At 34.1% G+C, this 23,132-nt stretch overlaps 1 protein-coding gene across 1 annotated transcript in view; it reads right to left on the bottom strand.

Annotated features, from left to right (window-relative positions):
- Nucleotides 1-84: 84 nt before the first annotated feature.
- The window catches only part of LOC134293293 (nuclear envelope pore membrane protein POM 121C-like), a 39,672-nt gene continuing 16,624 nt past the window's right edge, over nucleotides 85-23,132 (bottom strand). Inside the window, exons 8-15 of the mRNA XM_062960477.1 lie at nucleotides 20,906-20,985; nucleotides 11,130-11,215; nucleotides 10,926-11,047; nucleotides 6,768-6,873; nucleotides 6,532-6,684; nucleotides 3,174-4,064; nucleotides 638-682; nucleotides 85-533 (exon numbers count right to left, since the gene is read on the bottom strand). Of these exons, the coding sequence (XP_062816547.1) occupies nucleotides 439-533; nucleotides 638-682; nucleotides 3,174-4,064; nucleotides 6,532-6,684; nucleotides 6,768-6,873; nucleotides 10,926-11,047; nucleotides 11,130-11,215; nucleotides 20,906-20,985 (1,578 nt within the window). The 3' untranslated portion in view covers nucleotides 85-438. The remainder of the gene's footprint in view (nucleotides 534-637; nucleotides 683-3,173; nucleotides 4,065-6,531; nucleotides 6,685-6,767; nucleotides 6,874-10,925; nucleotides 11,048-11,129; nucleotides 11,216-20,905; nucleotides 20,986-23,132) is intronic.

Genomic DNA, 23,132 nt, shown 5'->3' with positions numbered 1-23,132 from the left:
CAATGACACCTCTCTCCCGCTTTCCCAAGCCCCCCCCCCCCCCCCAGTCATAAACAAACAAACAAATACAAATTAACACCAGTCTCAGTGCATGGCCCTCTTTACTCTTGAACAAACAAATAAACACATATCCAAAGTCACACCCATGTCAATGACCCCTCCCTCCTTCCCAGGACCCTCCCCTTACTCTCAAACAAACAAATAAACAAACAAATATATCCAAACAATGACCCCCTCCCCCCCCCCGACCCTGAAACAAACGCTCGCTCTATCTCTACAGACTCCAAATAGAAAAATAAAGTCTGAAATAATTTTTTAAAAAATGTGCTTAAAATGCTCTTAAGTACTATATACAGGTCTATATACATTTTAATGTACAGCGAACTTGAGGTCCAAGTCCAATGAGAACGGGACTTTGATTGGCGGGTGGGTGGGGGGTCACTTCCTCCTGGGGTGCTGCCTCCGGGCCTGGAGCCGCTGCCGGGCCCCCGACTTGGCCCCGGCCCCGATGGCAAAGGTCAGCGGAGAGGGCCCTATGGAGAGAGGGGCCGGTCAGTGGCGGTCATCTCGGGAACCAGGGCCCCGCCCCTTGTGCCCCGCCCTCACCTGCTCCGGCAAAGGTCAGAAGGTTACTTACCGCTGATGGGATTGGCCGCGCTCGGTCCGGAACCGGACGGCGATCCTGGAAGGCAATTTGGGGACATGCCTATTATATATTATATGTAATAGTATAATAATAATAATTGTAATTAATAATTGTATTATTATTATTATTAATAGTATTAGTAATAGTACATGAAACATACAGTACACAATTATCATCATCATCATCATCATCATCATCATCATCATCATTTAATTACTTATTAATCGCCCTCCATCCACGATGCTCTAGGCGATTTACAAGATAAAATTGTAAAGGATAAAAATACATACATACAAATATTGATAAAAATTAAAATAGATTAAAAGCTCTAGTAAAGAGCTTATAATAGTAATAGTAATTATAATAGTAGTATTATAGTAGTAATAATTGTAGTATTATTCTATTGATTACATTCTAATATCAATATTATATGTATATATATTATGAGCATAGCACAATAGAAGCGTTATATATTACTATATGTATTAGCAATATTACATGTAACATACAATACACAATTAAAATAGTGTAGTATTATGATTCTATTGGATTACATTACAATACCAATATTATATGAATATATTATATTATGAGCATAACACAATAGAAGCGTTATATATTACTATATGTATTAGCAATATTACATGTAACATACAATACACAATTAAAATAGTGTAGTATTATTATTCTATTGGATTACATTACAATACCAATATTATATTATGAGCATAGCACAATTTAGAATAGTGTATTATTATTATTCTATTGTATTACATTCTAATATCAATATTATATGAATATATTATATTATGAGCATAGCACAATATAAGCGTTATATATTACTATATGTATTAGCAATATTACATTTAATATATATTATACAACTATAAGAGTATTATTATTCTATTGTATTACATTCTAATATCAATATTATATGAATATATTATATTATGAGCATAGCACAATATAAGCGTTATATATTACCATATGTATTAGCAATATTACATTTAATATATATTATACAACTATAAGAGTATTATTATTCTATTGTATTACATTCTAATATCAATATTATATGAATATATTATATTATGAGCATAGCACAATATAAGCGTTATATATTACTATATGTATTAGCAATATTACATTTAATATATATTATACAACTATAAGAGTGTATTATTATTCTATTGTATTACATTCTAATATCAATATTATATGAATATATTATATTATGAGCATAGCACAATATAAGCGTTCTATATTACTATATGTATTAGCAATATTACATGTAATATATAATATACAACTATAAGAGTGTACTATTATTCTATTGGATTACATTACAATACCAATATTATATGAATATATTATATTATGAGCATAGCACAATTTATAATAGTGTATTATTATTCTATTGGATTACATTCTCATATCAATATTATATGAATATATATTATTAGCATAGCACAATATAAGTGTTATATATTACTATATGTATTAGGAATATTACATGTAACATACAATACACAATTAAAATAGTGTAGTATTATTATTCTATTGGATTACATTACAATACCAATATTATATGAATATACTATATTATTAGCATAGCACAATAGAAGCGTTATATATTACTATATGTATTAGCAATATTACATGTAATCTTTATATATATAAAAGGGTAATGAAATTTTGGCCCAGGACAAAACAACAAAACTACACATCCCAGAAACACTAAACTTGGCAGCACAACCCCTCATCCATGCCTCTACGTTCATACGACAAAAAGGAAAGAAAAATAAAGTCCTAATTAGAGGGAAAGGAATAATTGTTTTTTATCCAATTGCTGCCAGTTAGAAGGCTAATTTCATTACCCTTTTGTATATATAGACCTGTGGAGGTTCGTGATGTGATATTTTGTGGTTTCAACCTTGAGGTGTGGATGATGGATTATGTTGTGAAATTTCGAGGTTGGGGGGCGTTTAGTTTTGTTGTTTTGTCCGGTGCCGTGATTCCACTACCCTTTTATATATATATATATACTAGCTGTGCCCAGCCACGCATTGCTGTGGCTAGGACTTAATTTTTCTTTTCTTTTTGTTGTATGAACGTAGAGGCGTGGATGAGAGGTTGTGCTGTAAATTTTCAAGGTTGTGGGGCGTTTAGTTTAGTTGTTTTGTCCGGTGCCGTGATGCCATTACCCTTTTATATATATATATATATACTAGCTGTGCCCAGCCACGCATTGCTGTGGCTAGGACTTAATTTTTCTTTTCTTTTTGTTGTATGAACGTAGAGGCGTGGATGAGAGGTTGTGCTGTCAATTTTCAAGGTTGTGGGGCGTTTAGTTTAGTTGTTTTGTCCGGTGCCGTGATTCCATTACTCTTTTATATATATAGATTGACACAGGAGACGTGGTGGAATGGTGTCTTTCTGACCCCGTTACAAACCAAACCCTTACAGAGCCCACCCTGTCCGTCACAGATCCGGTACCAACCCACCCACCGAATAGCCGAGGACTCACCACCTCCGAACGCCCGACGGGTCCGGCCGAGCACAGGGGTGCTGAAGGTGGGGGAGCAGAAGGCGGTCTGGGCGGAGCTGCCCACTGGGTCCATCAGCGGCGGCAGGAGGGGCACAGTGGTGGCCCCAGACGTGGGTGCTGGGCCCGCTGCTTCTCCGCCGGCCGTGGTGGTGGCCGCCCCGAAGCGGAAGGACCCCGCGAGGCTGTACGTGGGCTGCGAGGCCCCGCTCGTGCTGTTAGGTCCAAAGGCCGGGTGGCCAAAGGGGCTGCCCGACCCTGGGGGGGCCGGGGCGGGACCGGCGGCCGCCTGGGAGGTCAGGGTGTAAGGCGGAGGAGGAGGAGAAGGCAGCCCTCCAAAGAGGTTGGAGGCCACCACGGGCAAAGGTGGAGTGGCCGCGCCACTCAGAGGCAGGCTCAAGGTGCTCGCGAAGACCCCGGTTGCACCGAGAGCGGGCGCAGAGGTGGAAATCGCATCAGAGGTGGAGGCTGTGGTCGCCGTGGGGCTTGCGATCGGCCTGGCAAAGATGGGCTGGAAGGTGGACGGAGGAGCCGCGGACGGCAGGGTCAGCCCCGGGGTGGAGAGGCCGAAGACCGGCCGGAACACGGGTGCTGTCTCGTCCGGCGCCAGGGCCCGCCTCTTGCTGGGGGACGTGAGCGGGGCGGGGTCCAGCTCCGAGGGGGAGGAGGAGCGGCGCTTGGTGGGGGTCTTGCCCAGGAAGGACCCTCCGCCCTCGGCCTGGGCAGCGCTCGGAGAAGGGGCCGGAGGAGTGGCCACCACGGCCAAAGAGGAGCCGGCCCCCTCGGTCACCTCCATCTCCGTCACGGGCGGAAGAGACTCTGCGCGGCTCACGGGGGCTCCGGAGCCAAAGACGGCGGGCGTCGGAGCCGGGCCTTGAGGGAGGCAAAGCAGAGGCAGAACATTGCGGGTAATCATAATATAGTACTACTATAACATAATATAATGTTATTCATTATTAATATATTATTATTATAAATAATATATATATATATACACACACACACACACACACACACACACATATACACACACACACACACACACACACACAGACATCAATACTGTACCATTGCGGGTAATAATAATATAGTAGTACTATTATAACAATAATGTTATTCATTATTATTATAAATAAAATTTATATATATATATACATATATATGTGTGTGTGTGTGTGTGTGTGTATATATATATACACACACACACACACACACACACACACACAGACATCAATACTGTACCATTGTGGGTAATAATAATATAGTAGGAGTACTACTATAACAGTAATGTTATTCATTATTATTATTAATAAAATTTATACACACACACACACACATACATACACACACACACACAGACATCAATACTGTACCATTGCGGGTAACAATAATATAATACTACTATAACAATAATGTTATTCATTCTTATTATATTATTATTATAAATAAAATTTATATACACACACACACACTAATACTGTACCATTGTGGGTAATAATAATATAGTAGTACTATAACAATAATATTATTCATTATTATTATATTATTATTATAAACAAAAAAAGTATATATATTTATACACACACACACACACATTAATACTGTACCATTGTAGGTAATTATAATATAGTAGTACTATAACAATAATGTTAGTCATTATTATCATATTATTATTATAAATTATATATATATATGCGCCTGCATGCATGCATACACACACACACACACACATTAATACTGTACCATTGTGGATAATAATAATATAATGGTACTACAACAATAATATTATTACTATTATAAATATTATAACAATTATTATATTATTATTATAAATAAAATGTGTATACACACACACATATATAAATAGTAAAATATTAATACTGTTCAATTGTGGGTAATAATAACATAATAGTAGTACTATAATAATGTAATAGTAGCACTATAACATCATCATTATTATTATTATTATTATTATTATTATTATTATTATTATACACACACACATATATATAAGTAGTAAAATATTAAAACTGTACCATTGTGGGTAATAATAATGTAATAGTAGCACTATAACATTATTATTATTAAACACACACACACACACACATATATATATGTAAGTAGTAAAATATTAATACTGTACCATCGTGGGTAATAATAACATAATAGTAATACTATACCATTAGCATTTATTATTATTATTATTATTATTATTATTATTATTATTATTATTATTATATATATACACACACACACATATATATATAAGTAGTAAAATATTAATACTGTTCCATTGTGGGTAATAATAACATTATTATTATTATTATTATATATACACACGCACATATATATATAAGTAGTAAAATATTAATACTGTTCCATTGTGGGTAATAATAACATTATTATTATTATTATATACAAATGCACATATATATAAGTAGTAAAATATTAATACTGTTCCATTGTGGGTAATAATAACATTATTATTATATATACACACGCACAAACATATATATAAGTAGTAAAATATTAATACTGTACCATCGTGGGTAATAATAACATAATAGTAATACTATACCATTAGCATTTATTATTATTATTATTATTATTATTATTATATACACACACACACACATATATATATAAGTAGTAAAATATTAATACTGTTCCATTGTGGGTAATAATAACTTATTATTATTATTATTATTATTATTATTATATATACACACGCACATATATATATAAGTAGTAAAATATTAATACTGTACCATTGTGGGTAATAATAACATTATTATTATTATTATTATATATACACACGCACATATATATAAGTAGTAAAATATTAATACTATTCCAATAACATAATAATAGTACTATAACAATATCATTTATTATTATTATTATTATTATTATTATACACACACACACACACACACATATAGATAGATAGATAGATAGATAGATAGATAGATGTAGTAAAATATTAATACTGTTCCATTGTGGGTAATAATAACATTATTATTATTATTATATATACACACGCACATATATATATATATATATATATAAGTAGTAAAATATTAATACTGTTCCATTGTGGGTAATAATAACTATTATTATTATTATTATATATACACACGCACATATATATAAGTAGTAAAATATTAATACTATTCCAATAACATAATAGTAGTACTATAACAATAGCATTTTATTATTATTATTATTATTATTATTATTATTATTATTATTATTATTATTATCTAAAGACAACGGGCAACGGAGCTGGACCTTGAGGGAGGCCAAACAAAGGCAGAGGTGGTGTCCAGAATCAACTCACCGGTCAGCGGGTTGGAGTCCACCACTGTGGGGGAGCTGACCGTCAGTGGCAACGCGGAGGAGGCGGTGGCGGCACTGGCTAAGCAGGAGACCGGAGAGGTGGTCACTTCCGATGGCGATGATGATGACCGTGGCGGTGGCAACGGCAGTGGTCCTGTGGTGGAGACCTGCCTCAGAACCCAGCCTGGGCCCCCCCACCCGCCGGTTTTGGGGAACAAGGAGGAGCCGCTCCCTCACCCGCCTGCTCCTCGGAGACTCTGGGAACTCCCTGCTGCAGCCTGGCTGCCTTCTCGGCCTCGGCACGAGCCTTCATGGCTTCGGAAAGCGCCTGCAGTTCGGGAGGCTGCCCAGAAAGAATCATCATCATCATATTTATTTATTATTTGTGACACTGATCTCATCATCATCATCATCATCATCACTTAATTACTTATTAATCTCCCTCCATCCAAGATGCTCTAGGCCAGGGGTCCTCAAACTTTTGAAGCAATCCTTCAGACTGCTGTGGGGTCGAATTATCATTTGAAAACAAAAAAAACGAACAACTTCCTATACACACTGCACGTGTCTTATTTGTAGGGCAAAACAAAAACAACAATGAAAGAACAATACCATATTTAAAAATGAAAACAATTTTAAGCAACATAAACCTATCAGGATTTCCATGGGAAGTGTGGGCCTGCTTCTGGCCAATGAGAGAGTCCAGTTAATTAGGATTGTTGTTGTTGTTGTGTGCCTTCAAGTCATTTCAGACCAAAATTATTTATTTATTCATTTACTACATTTATATCCTGCCCTTCTCACCATGAAGGGGACTCAGAGCAGCTGTATGTACATACAATATATTATATTATAAGCATAGCACAAAATTAGCATTATATATTACTACTAGCTGTGCCCGGCCACGCGTTGCTGTGGCGAAATATGGTGGTATGGGAAATAAAGTATTGAGGAATTGGTGGTAGTTAAGGTCAAGGGTCCCCTGGGCTGAGTGGGTTGCTAGGAGACCAAGTGAGCAGAGCTTAGCCTTCTAACTGGCAGCAATTGGATAAAAACAATTATTCCTCTCCCTCTAATTAGGACTTTATTTTTCTTTTCTTTTAGTTGTATCAACCTAGAGGCATGGATGAGGGGTTGTGCTGTCAATTTTCGAAGTTGTGGGGTGTTTAGTTTTGTTGTTTTGTCGGTCGCCAGGATTCCATGACTCTTTTATATATATAGATGGCAGCAATTAGATAAAAACAATTATTCCTCTCCCTGTAATTAGGACTTTATTTTTCTTTTCTTTTTTGTTGTATCAACCTAGAGGCATGGATGAGGGGTTGTGCTGTCAATTTTCGAAGTTGTGGGGTGTTTAGTTTTGTTGTTTTGTCGGTCGCCAGGATTCCATGACTCTTTTATATATATAGATGGCAGCAATTAGATAAAAACAATTATTCCTCTCCCTGTAATTAGGACTTTATTTTTCTTTTCTTTTTTGTTGTATCAACCTAGAGGCATGGATGAGGGGTTGTGCTGTCAATTTTCGAGGTTGTGGGGTGTTTACTTTTGTTGTTTTGTCCGCTGCCGTGATGCCATCACTCTTTTATATATATAAGATTGAACTATACCACTATACTGTAATATTATATGTAATATATAACATATAATTAATCTATATATATATATAAAAGGGTAATCTATATATATAAAATAAAAGGGTAATCTATATATATAAAAATCTCTATATATAAAATTTCAGCCTAGGACAAAACAACAAAACTGCACATCCCAGAAACACTAAACTTGGCAGCCCAACCCCTCATCCATGCCTCTACGTTCATACAACAAAAAGGAACGAAAAATAAAGTCCCCATTAGAGGGAGAGGAATAATTGTTTTTATCCCATTGCTGCCAGTTAGAAGGCTAAGCTCCTCCCACTTGGTCTCCTAGCAACCCACTCAGCCCAGGGGACAGGCAGAGTTAGGCCTCACTTAGGCCTATAAAATACAGATTATCAGATTTGAACTGGATTATATGGCAGTGTAGACTCAAGGAACTTCCACATATAACCCATATATAACCCATTTATAATGGACTTAATGTCTGGGGAAAACCTTTACCCTTGACCTTCACTACCACCGATTCCTCAAGACTTTATTTCCCAGACCAACATACTTCGCCACAGCAACGCGTGGCCGGGCACAGCTAGTCTCTCTCTCTCTCTCTCTCTCTCTCTCTCTCTCTCTCTCTATATATATATATATATATATATATATATATATATATATGTATTACTATATTGTACAATACCACTAGACTGCAATAGTATTGGCAAAATTACACGTTATATAATACGCAATTATAAGAGTGTATTATTACATTGTATAACATTATAATCTTATTATTTATTTATTATTAGTGACATTGATATCCCGCCCTTCTCACCCCAAAGGGGACTCAGGGCGGCTTGCCAGTTAGATGTGCATAAAATATATTATATTACTATATATATATATATATATTACATTTTACTATATTGTTCTATACCACTAGACTGCAATAGTATTCACAATATTACACGTTATACAATACGCAATTATAAGAGTGTATTATTACATTGTATAACATTATAATCTTATTATTTATTTATTATTAGTGACATTGATATCCCGCCCTTCTCACCCCAAAGGGGACTCAGGGCGGCTTGCCTGTTAGATGTGCATAAAATATATTATATTACTATTACTATATATATATATATATATAACATTATAATCTTATTACAGTAGAGTCTCACTTATCCAACGTTCTGGATTATCCAACGCATTTTTGTAGTCAACGTTTTCAATATATCATGATATTTTGGTGCTAAATTCATAAATACAGTAATTGCTACATAGCATTACTGCATATTGAACTACTTTTTCTGTCAAATTTGTTGTATAACTTGATATTTTGGTGCTTAATTTGTAAAATCATAACCTAATTTGATGTTTAATAGGCTTTTCCTTAATCTCTCCTTGTTATCCAACATATTCACTTTTATGTTGGATAAGTGAGACTCTACTGTATTACTATATTGTTCTATACCACTAGACTGCATTAGTATAACATTATAATCTTATTATTTATTTATTATTTGTGACATTGATATTTATTTATTCATTTACTACATTTATTTATTACATTGATATCCCGCCCTTCTCACCCCGAAGGGGACTCAGGGCAGCTTGACAATATATTATATTATTCGCCTAGCACAACATCAGCATTACATAATAATAATAATAATAATAATAATAATAATAATAATAATAATAATAATAATAATGATACTATATTGTTCTATACCACTAGACTGCAATAGTATTGGCAATATTACACGTTATACAATACGCAATTATAAGAGTGTATTATTACATTGTATAACATTATAATCTTATTATTTATTTATTATTAGTGACATTGATATTTATTTATTCATTTACTACATTTATTTATTACATTGATATCCCGCCCTTCTCACCCCAAAGGGGACTCAGGGCAGCTTGACAATATATTATATTATTCGCCTAGCACAACATCAGCATTACATAATAATAATAATATTAATAATAATAATAATAATAATAATGATACTATATTGTTCTATACCACTAGACTGCAATAGTATTGGCAAAATTACACGTTATACAATACGCAATTATAAGAGTGTATTATTACATTGTATAACATTATAATCTTATTATTTATTTATTATTAGTGACATTGATATCCCGCCCTTCTCACCCCAAAGGGGACTCAGGGCGGCTTGCCTGTTAGATGTGCATAAAATATATTATATTACTATATATATCTATATATATAAAAGAGTGATGGCATCACGGCAGCGGACAAAACAACAAAAGCAAACACCCCACAACCTCGAAAATTGACTGCACAACCCCTCATCCATGCCTCTAGGTTGATACAACAAAAAGAAAATAAAAATAAAGTCCTAATTAGAGGGAGAGAAATAATTGCTGCCAGTTAGAAGGCTAAGCTCCGCCCACTTGGTCTCCTAGCAACCCAATAAAAAATAATAAAAAACACTAAAAAATTGAAACAATAAAATACTATAATAACAGAAAATAACTAAAAATAATACATAAAATAATAAAATATAATAAATAAAGAGATAACTTACAATAAAATTAATTAAAAAATACCAATAACATCAAATAAAAATGACACAACAATTTTTAACCAATACCACCACCACTTTGCCACAGCAACGCCTGGCCGGGCACAGCAAGTCTATATATATATATATATTGTTCTATACCACTAGACTGCAATAGTATTCACAATATTACACGTTATACAATAGGCAATTATAAGAGTGTATTATTATTACAGATGGAAAAGGCTCACCAGGTCCAAGGGCTCGTCCAGGTTGATCCTGACGAGGCAGATGCTCCTCCGCTTCGGGCCGTTGGGGCGCAGGGCCGGGGCCGGGGTGCCGGGCGCTTCTGGGTGGGGCGTCTCTGTGTCCCCTGGGGGGGGGGGAGAGGGCAGGTTGAGCTCCCGGAAGGAAAGACCCCCCCCCCCCACGTTCCCGCCGTGCCTCCAACTCACCCATCTCCACCTGCACCGCCTTGTCCACGGCCTTCTCCGCGGCCTTGCTCAGCGGCTTGGGGGTCCCGCCAGGGCCACTCTCCTCCCTGCGGGAAGGCAAGAGGAGGTTGCGTTGGGTCGGCGGCTGCAGGCTCTTCCGCTTCCAATACAAGCCCCCGTCAACAAGGGGCCGGGCTGTGGCGCAGCTGGCTAGTAACCAGCTGCTATAAATCACTACATGGGTTCAAAGCCCGGGTCGGGTTAAGTCCCGGCTTGCTGTTGACCTAGCAGCCCCGAAAGACAGTTAATAATGATAATAATAAGAAGAAGAAATCATTACACTCTCAATTACCTCAAGCACCCAACCATAATAATAATAATAATAATAATAATAATAATAATAATAATAATAATAATAATAATAATAAATCTTTGCATTCTCGATTAACTCAAGCACCCAACTATAATAATAATAATGATAATAATAAGAAATCATTGCACTCTCAATTACCTCAAGCACCCAACCATAATAATAATAATAATAATAATAATAATAATAATAATAATAATAATATCATTGCATTCTTGATTAACTCAAGCACCCAACCATAATAATAATAATAATAATAAATCATTGCATTCTCGATTAACTCGAGCACCTAACCATAATAATAATAATAATAATAATAATAATAATAATAATAATAATAATGATAATAATAAGAAATCATTGCACTCTCAATTAACTCAAGCACCCAACCATAATAATAATAATAATAAGAAATCATTGCATTCTCGATTTACTCAAGCACCCAACCATAATAATAATAATAATAATAATAAGAAGAAGAAGAAATCATTGCACTCTCAATTAACTCAAGCACCCAACCATAATAATAATAATAATAATAATTTTTTAAAATCCTTGCATTCTCGATTAACTCAAGCACCCAACCATAATAAGAATAAGAAATCATTACACTCTCAATTAACTCAAGCACCCAACCATAATAATAATAATAATAATAATAATAATAATAATAACAAATCATTGCATTCTTGATTAACTCAAGCACCCAACAAAATAATAATAATAATAATAATAAATCTTTGCATTCTCGATTAACTCAAGCACCCAACTATAATAATAATGATAATAATAAGAAATCATTGCACTCTCAATTAACTCAAGCACCCAACCATAATAATAATAATAATAATAATAATAATAATAATAATAATAATAAATCATTGCATTCTTGATTAACTCAAGCACCCAACAAAATAATAATAATAATAATAATAAATCTTTGCATTCTCGATTAACTCAAGCACCCAACTATAATAATAATGATAATAATAAGAAATCATTGCACTCTCAATTAACTCAAGCACCCAACCATAATAATAATAATAATAATAATAATAAATCTTTGCATTCTCGATTAACTCAAGCACCCAACCATAATAATAATAATAATAATAATAAAAATAAATCATTGCATTCTCGATTTACTCAAGCACCCAACAAAATAATAATAATTATTATAATAATAATAAATCTTTGCATTCTCGATTAACTCAAGCACCCAACTATAATAATAATGATAATAATAAGAAATCATTGCACTCTCAATTAACTCAAGCACCCAACCATAATAATAATAATAATAATAATAATAATAATAATAATAAATCATTGCATTCTTGATTAACTCAAGCACCCAACAAAATAATAATAATAATAATAATAAATCTTTGCATTCTCGATTAACTCAAGCACCCAACCATAATAATAATAATAATAATAATAAATCATTGCATTCTCGATTTACTCAAGCACCCAACCATAATAATAATAATAAGAAGAAGAATAATAAGAAATCATTGCACTCTCAATTAACTCAAGCACCCAACCATAATAATAATAATAATAATAATAATAATAATAATAATAATAATAATAATTTTTTAAAATCCTTGCATTCTCGATTAACTCAAGCACCCAACCATAATAAGAATAAGAAATCATTACACTCTCAATTAACTCAAGCACCCAACCATAATAATAATAATAATAATAATAATAATAATAAATCATTGCATTCTTGATTAACTCAAGCACCCAACAAAATAATAATAATAATAATAATAAATCTTTGCATTCTCGATTAACTCAAGCACCCAACTATAATAATAATAATGATAATAATAAGAAATCATTGCACTCTCAATTAACTCAAGCACCCAACCATAATAATAATAATAATAATAATAATAATAAAATTCATTGCATTCTCAATTAACTCAAGCACCCAACCATAATAATAATGATAATAATAAGAAATCATTGCACTCTCAATTAAGCACCCAACCATAATAATAATGGTAATAATAAGAATTCATTGCATTCTCAATTAACTCAAGCAACCATAAAAAAATAAATTAAAAAAATAGCCCCGGCTTGCTGTTGACCTAGCAGCCCCGAAAGACAGTTGCATCTGTCAAGTAGGGAAAATTTAGGTACGCTTTATGCGGGAGGCTAATTTAACTAATCTACAACACCATAAAACTGCTCACGAGGAAAAGAATGAGGAAGAACAGCCACCAATGGACGGTGAAGCAACAGCTCCCCCTGTGGCCGGAAATCGTGAAGCTGGAAAGATGTTAAAAAAAAATGCCTCTGTGTCTGTCTAAAAAACTGAATGTTGTTTGTCTGTTGGCATTGAATGTTTGCCATATATGTGTTCATTGTAATCCGCCCTGAGAAAGGAGGGCGGGATATAAATACTGTAAGTAAATAAGATAAATAACGTAAACAATCATGTGGAAGGCTTTCCTGGCTGGAACCACTGGGTTGCTTTCGGGCTGTCCGGACATGTTCCTGAAGCATTCTCTCCTGACGTTTATTTATTTACTACATTTATATCCCTCCCTTCGCACCCTGAAGGGGACTCAGAGCGGCTTACTAATCATATGTATGTACATACAATATATTATATTATTAGCATTACTATATTATCCTATACCACTAGACTGTAATATTATTAGTAATATTACATGCAATATATAATATACAATTATAACAGTGTATTGTTATTACCGTATATACTCAAGTATAAGCCGACCCGAATATAAGCCGAGGCACCTAATTTTACCACAAAAAAACTAGGAAAACATTGACTCCAGTATAAACCGAGATACCAATAAAATTACCGTATATGCTCGAGTATAAGCCGACCCGAATATAAGCCCAGGCACCTAATTTTACCACAAAAACTGGGAAAACATTGACTCCAGTATAAACCGAGATACCAATAGAATTACTGTATATACTCAAGTATAAGCCGACCGAATATAAGCCCAGGCACCTAATTTTACCACCAAAAAACTGGGAAAACATTGACTCCAGTATAAGCCGAGATTCCAATAAAATTACCGTATATACTCGAGTATAAGCCGACCCAAATATAAGCCGAGGCACCTAATTTTACCACAAAAAACTAGGAAAACATTGACTCCAGTATAAGCTGAGATACCAATAGAATTACTGTATATACTCGAGTATAAGCCGACCCGAATATAAGCCCAGGCACCTAATTTTACCACCAAAAAACTGGGAAAACATTGACTCCAGTATAAGCTGAGATTCCAATAGAATTACTGTATATACTCGAGTATAAGCCGACCCGAATATAAGCCCAGGCACCTAATTTTACCACCAAAAACCTGGGAAAACATTGACTCCAGTATAAGCCGAGATTCCAATAAAATTACCGTATATACTCGAGTATAAGCCGACCCAAATATAAGCCGAGGCACCTAATTTTACCACCAAAAAACTGGGAAAACATTGACTCCAGTATAAGCCGAGATACCAATAAAATTACCGTATATACTCGAGTATAAGCCGACCCAAATATAAGCCGAGGCACCTAATTTTACCACCAAAAAACTGGGAAAACATTGACTCCAGTATAAGCCGAGATTCCAATAAAATTACCGTATATACTCGAGTATAAGCCGACCCAAATATAAGCCGAGGCACCTAATTTTACCACAAAAAACTAGGAAAACATTGACTCCAGTATAAGCTGAGATACCAATAGAATTACTGTATATACTCGAGTATAAGCCGACCCGAATATAAGCCCAGGCACCTAATTTTACCACCAAAAAACTGGGAAAACATTGACTCCAGTATAAGCTGAGATTCCAATAGAATTACTGTATATACTCGAGTATAAGCCGACCCGAATATAAGCCCAGGCACCTAATTTTACCACCAAAAACCTGGGAAAACATTGACTCCAGTATAAGCCGAGATTCCAATAAAATTACCGTATATACTCGAGTATAAGCCGACCCAAATATAAGCCGAGGCACCTAATTTTACCACCAAAAAACTGGGAAAACATTGACTCCAGTATAAGCCGAGATTCCAATAAAATTACCGTATATACTCGAGTATAAGCCGACCCAAATATAAGCCGAGGCACCTAATTTTACCACAAAAAACTAGGAAAACATTGACTCCAGTATAAGCTGAGATACCAATAGAATTACTGTATATACTCGAGTATAAGCCGACCCGAATATAAGCCCAGGCACCTAATTTTACCACCAAAAACCTGGGAAAACATTGACTCCAGTATAAGCCGAGATTCCAATAGAATTACCGTATATACTCGAGTATAAGCCGACCCAAATATAAGCCGAGGCACCTAATTTTACCACCAAAAAACTGGGAAAACATTGACTCCAGTATAAGCCGAGATACCAATAAAATTACCGTATATACTCGAGTATAAGCCGACCCAAATATAAGCCGAGGCACCTAATTTTACCACCAAAAAACTGGGAAAACATTGACTCCAGTATAAGCCGAGATACCAATAAAATTACTATATATACTCAAGTATAAGCCGACCCGAATATAAGCCGAGGCACCTAATTTTACCACAAAAAAAACTGGGAAAACATTGACTCCAGTATAAGCTGAGATACCAATAGAATTACTGTATATACTCAAGTATAAGCCGACCCGAATATAAGCCCAGGCACCTACTTTTACCACAAAAAACTGGGAAAACATTGACTCCAGTATAAGCTGAGATACCAATAGAATTACTCTATATACTCGAGTATAAGCCGACCCGAATATAAGCCCAGGCACCTACTTTTACCACAAAAAACTGGGAAAACATTGACTCCAGTATAAGCCGAGATACCAATAGAATTACTGTATATACTCGAGTATAAGCCGACCGAATATAAGCCGAGGCACCTAATTTTACCACCAAAAAACTAGGAAAACATTGACTCCAGTATAAGCCGAGATTCCAATAGAATTACTGTATATACTCGAGTATAAGCCGACCGAATATAAGCCCAGGCACCTAATTTTACCACCAAAAAACTGGGAAAACATTGACTCCAGTATAAGCCGAGATACCAATAAAATTACTGTATATACTTGAGTATAAGCCGACCCGAATATAAGCCCAGGCACCTAATTTTACCACCAAAAAACTGGGAAAACATTGACTCCAGTATAAGCTGAGATTCCAATAGAATTACTGTATATACTCAAGTATAAGCCGACCGAATATAAGCCCAGGCACCTAATTTTACCACCAAAAAACTGGGAAAACATTGACTCCAGTATAAGCCGAGATTCCAATAAAATTACCGTATATACTCGAGTATAAGCCGACCCAAATATAAGCCGAGGCACCTAATTTTACCACCAAAAAACTGGGAAAACATTGACTCCAGTATAAGCCGAGATACCAATAAAATTACCGTATATACTTGAGTATAAGCCGACCCAAATATAAGCCGAGGCACCTAATTTTACCACAAAAAACTAGGAAAACATTGACTCCAGTATAAGCTGAGATACCAATAGAATTACTGTATATACTCAAGTATAAGCCGACCGAATATAAGCCCAGGCACCTAATTTTACCACCAAAAAACTGGGAAAACATTGACTCCAGTATAAGCCGAGATTCCAATAAAATTACCGTATATACTCGAGTATAAGCCGACCCAAATATAAGCCGAGGCACCTAATTTTACCACCAAAAAACTGGGAAAACATTGACTCCAGTATAAGCCGAGATACCAATAAAATTACCGTATATACTCGAGTATAAGCCGACCCAAATATAAGCCGAGGCACCTAATTTTACCACCAAAAAACTGGGAAAACATTGACTCCAGTATAAGCCGAGATACCAATAAAATTACTGTATATACTCAAGTATAAGCCGACCCGAATATAAGCCGAGGCACCTAATTTTACCACAAAAAAAACTGGGAAAACATTGACTCCAGTATAAGCTGAGATACCAATAGAATTACTGTATATACTCAAGTATAAGCCGACCCGAATATAAGCCCAGGCACCTACTTTTACCACAAAAAAACTGGGAAAACATTGACTCCAGTATAAGCTGAGATACCAATAGAATTACTCTATATACTCGAGTATAAGCCGACCCGAATATAAGCCCAGGCACCTACTTTTACCACAAAAAACTGGGAAAACATTGACTCCAGTATAAGCCGAGATACCAATAGAATTACTGTATATACTCGAGTATAAGCCGACCGAATATAAGCCGAGGCACCTAATTTTACCACCAAAAAACTAGGAAAACATTGACTCCAGTATAAGCCGAGATTCCAATAGAATTACTGTATATACTCGAGTATAAGCCGACCGAATATAAGCCCAGGCACCTAATTTTACCACCAAAAAACTGGGAAAACATTGACTCCAGTATAAGCCGAGATACCAATAAAATTACTGTATATACTTGAGTATAAGCCGACCCGAATATAAGCCCAGGCACCTAATTTTACCACCAAAAAACTGGGAAAACATTGACTCCAGTATAAGCCGAGATACCAATAAAATTACTGTATATACTCAAGTATAAGCCGACCCGAATATAAGCCGAGGCACCTAATTTTACCACAAAAAAAACTGGGAAAACATTGACTCCAGTATAAGCTGAGATACCAATAGAATTACTGTATATACTCAAGTATAAGCCGACCCGAATATAAGCCCAGGCACCTACTTTTACCACAAAAAAACTGGGAAAACATTGACTCCAGTATAAGCTGAGATACCAATAGAATTACTCTATATACTCGAGTATAAGCCGACCCGAATATAAGCCCAGGCACCTACTTTTACCACAAAAAACTGGGAAAACATTGACTCCAGTATAAGCCGAGATACCAATAGAATTACTGTATATACTCGAGTATAAGCCGACCGAATATAAGCCGAGGCACCTAATTTTACCACCAAAAAACTAGGAAAACATTGACTCCAGTATAAGCTGAGATTCCAATAGAATTACTGTATATACTCGAGTATAAGCCGACCGAATATAAGCCCAGGCACCTAATTTTACCACCAAAAAACTGGGAAAACATTGACTCCAGTATAAGCCGAGATACCAATAAAATTACTGTATATACTCGAGTATAAGCCGACCGAATATAAGCCGAGGCACCTAATTTTACCACCAAAAAACTGGGAAAACATTGACTCCAGTATAAGCTGAGATTCCAATAGAATTACTGTATATACTCGAGTATAAGCCGACCGAATATAAGCCCAGGCACCTAATTTTACCACCAAAAAACTGGGAAAACATTGACTCCAGTATAAGCCGAGATTCCAATAAAATTACCGTATATACTCGAGTATAAGCCAACCCAAATATAAGCCGAGGCACCTAATTTTACCACAAAAAACTAGGAAAACATTGACTCCAGTATAAGCTGAGATACCAATAGAATTACTGTATATACTCAAGTATAAGCCGACCCGAATATAAGCCCAGGCACCTAATTTTACCACCAAAAAACTGGGAAAACATTGACTCCAGTATAAGCCGAGATACCAATAAAATTACATTAATTGAGGCATCCGTAGTTTAAATGTTTTTGAATCCTTACATCAAACTATAATTTAAGATATGACTGTCCAACTCTGATTAAATCATTATTTCCATCTTCTTCAATGTAAATGTGCTTATGTATCATTTTAATAATAATAGAGTGAAATAATAAATGTAATAATAATAAATGCAGTAAAATAATAAATGTATTATTAATAATAAAAATAGAGTACAATAAATATAAAAGTAACAATAATAGAGTAAAATAATAAATGTAATAATAATAATTAATAGAGTAAAATAATAAATGCAACAATGCCAATAATACATCAGTAGGTTAAATGTTTTCGAATCTTTACATAAAGCTCAAATTGTCCAACTCTGATCCAATCATGATTCTCATCTTCTTCAATGTCAATGTGCTTAGGTATCCTTTTAATAATAATAGAGTAAAATAATAAATACTATGATAAGATCAGAGTGAAATAATAAATGTAATAATAATAATAATAATAATAATAATAATAATAATAGAGTAAAATAATACATGTAACAATAATAATAAATAATACAGGAAAATAATACATGTAGTAATAAATAGAGTAAAATAATAAATACTATGATAAGATCAGAGTGAAATAATAAATGTATTAATAATAATAATAATAATAATAATAAAGTAAAATAAATGTAATAGTAGCAACAATAGAGAAAAATAATAAATGTAATAATACCAACAATAATAAAAATAATAAATGTACCATATATTCTCGAGTATAAGCTGACCCAAATATAAGCCAACCAGGACCCTCACCCGAGTATAAGCCAAGGGGGCTTTTTTAGTCCTAAAAAAAGGGCTGAAAAACTAGGCTTATACTCGAGTATATACAGCATGTACATACAATATATTATATTATTAGCATAGCACAATATTAGCATTATAAATTACTATATTGTACTAGAACACTATACTGCAATATCATTAGTAATATGACATGGAATATATAATATATTATTATAGTGGTGTAATATTATTATTACATTGCATTATGTTATAATACTATCGATATTATATGTATATACAATATATTATATTATTGGCACAGCACAGTATTAGCATTATAAATTACTATATTATACTAGACCATGCTATTAATATGATATATAATATACAATTATAGTCGTGTATTGTTATTATTATTATATTGTATTACATTATAACATTATTATCAAGATTATATGTATATACAATATATTATATCATTCGCATAGCACAATATTAGCATTATATATTACTACAGTAGAGTCTCACTTATCCAAGGTTCTGTATTATCCAACACAGTCTGCCTTTTAATAGTCATTGTTTTTGTAGTCAATGTTGAAATGTTTTGGTGCTAAATTTGTACATTACATGTGTATTGAACTGCATTTTCTGAAAATTTCTTGTAAAACATGATGTTTTGGTGCTTAATTTGTAAAATCATAATGTAATTTTATGTTTAATAGGCTTTTTTTTTTTCTTAATCCCTCCTTATTATCCAAGATTTTCGCTTATCCAACGTTCTGCCGGCCCGTTTATGTTGGATAAGTGAGACTCTACTGTATATTGTACTATATACCTATACTGTATTATTATTATTATTATTATTATTATTATTATTATTAATAATAATAATAATAATACTATTAGACATCTATGGCAGGCCTCCTCAGAGGTTAGGAGGACACTCCACAGATATATAAACCTGACTTTCATAGTTTTCCAACAGAGCTCGCAACTTCTAAAGATGCCTGTCATAGATGCAGGCGAAACGTCAGGAGAGAATGCTTCCGGAACATGGCCAGAACACTCACTCATGCCTCACTTACAAGTGGCTGCACTGCCAACACCACGGCTCCTCGCTCCAGTTTTCCTGCCCAGGATCACTCGCCAGAGTGGCCTTCCAACCCTGGAAAAATAATAGGAAGAATAATAGTAACAATAATAATAATAATAATAATAATAATAATAATATACATCACACAGTCCTAGACACTTGGGAAGTGTTCGACTTGTGATTTTGTGATACGAAATCCAGCATGTCTATCTTGTTTGCTGTGTCATAATAATAATAATAATAATAATAATAATAATCCTATAGACTCTCGGTTAACTCAAGGACCCAGCCATAATAATAATAATAGCAATAATAATTATTATTATAGAAATAATCATCATCATCATCCTCTAGGCTCTCGGTTAACTCAAGGACCCAGCCATAATAATAATAATAATAATAATAATAATAGCAATAATAATAATTATTATAGAAATAATAATCATCATCATCATCTAGGCTCTCGGTTAACTCAAGGACCCAGCCATAATAATAATAATAATAATAATAATAATAGCAATAATAATAATTATTATAGAAATAATCATCATCATCATCATCTAGGCTCTCGGTTAACTCAAGGACCCAGCCATAATAATAATAATAATAATAATAATAGCAATAATAATAATTATTATAGAAATAATCATCATCATCATCATCTAGGCTCTCGGTTAACTCAAGGACCCAGCCATAATAACAATAATAGCAATAATAATAATAATAATAGAAATAATAATCATCATCATCCTCTAGGCTTTCAGTTAACTCAAAAACCCAGCCATATTAATAATAGCAATAATAATTATTATTATAGAAATAATAATAATCACCATCATCTAGGCTCTCGGTTAACGCAAGGACCCAACCATAATAATAATAATAATAATTATTATTATTATAGAAATAATAATCATCATCTAGGCTCGTGGTTAACTCAAGGACCCAGCCATTATTATTATTATTATTATTATTATTATTATTATTATTATTATTATTATTATTATAGAAATAATAATGATAATAATCATCATCCTCTAGGCTCTCAGTTAACTCAAGGACCCAGCCATAATAATAATAGCAATAATAATAATAATAATAATAATAATAGAAATAATCACCATCATCATCCTCTAGGCTCTCGGTTAACTCAAAGACCCAGCCATCATAATAATAGTATTAATTATTATTATAGCAATAATAATATCATAGGCTCTTGGTTAACTTGACCCAGACAATATATTAAAATATTAATATTTGAGTCTCCTTCGGGAGAGATAAAGCAGGGTATAATAATAATAATAAATTATAATATATTATATAAGCCAGTGCGCTCTCAGTTAACCTAAGGACCCAACCATAATAATAATAATAATAATAATAATAATAATAATAATAATAATAATATATTATAATATCTATATATATAAAAGAGTGATGGCATCACGGCGATTTACAAAACAACAAAAGTACAGGCCCCCCAACCTCAAAATTTGACAGCACAACCCATCATCCACGCCTCAAGGTTGATACAACAAAAAGAAAAGAAAAATAAAGTCCCAATTAGAGGGAGAGGAATAATTGTTTTTATCCAATGGCTGCCAGTTTAGAGGGCTAATCTCTGCCCACTTGGTTGCCTAGCAACCAGCCAAGGGACAGCCAGGCTTCAGTTCGGGGACAGGCAAATTTAGGCCTCACTTAGGCTTCTTCCACAGATTATCTAATTTGCACTGGATTATAAGGCAGTGTAGACTCAAGGCCCTTCCACACAGCTCTATAACCCATTTATAATCTTATATTATCTGCTTGGCACTGGATTATCTTGACTCCACACTGCCAGATAATACACTTCAGTGTGCATTTTATACAGCTGTGAAGAAGGGGCCTCATATAATCCAGTTCTAAGCAGATAATATAAGATTATCAATATACAGTAGAGTCTCACTTATCCAACGTAAACAGGCAGGCAGGATAACTGAATATGTTGGATAATAAGAAGGGATTCAGGAAAAGCTGATTAAACATCAAATTAGGTAATCATTATACAAATTAAGCACCAAAACATCATGTTATACAACAAATTTGACAGAAAAGGTAGTTCCATGCGCAGTAATGCTATGTAGTAATTACAGTAGAGTCTCACTTATCCAACACTCGCTTATCCAACGTTCTGGATTATCCAACGCATTTTTGTAGTCAATGTTTTCAATATATCGTGA

Source organism: Anolis carolinensis, unplaced genomic scaffold (assembly GCF_035594765.1).
Source record: "Anolis carolinensis isolate JA03-04 unplaced genomic scaffold, rAnoCar3.1.pri scaffold_7, whole genome shotgun sequence".
NCBI lineage: Eukaryota > Metazoa > Chordata > Lepidosauria > Squamata > Dactyloidae > Anolis > Anolis carolinensis.
The sequence above is the reverse complement of the archived record's forward strand: the minus strand, read 5'-3'. Positions and strand labels throughout refer to the sequence as shown.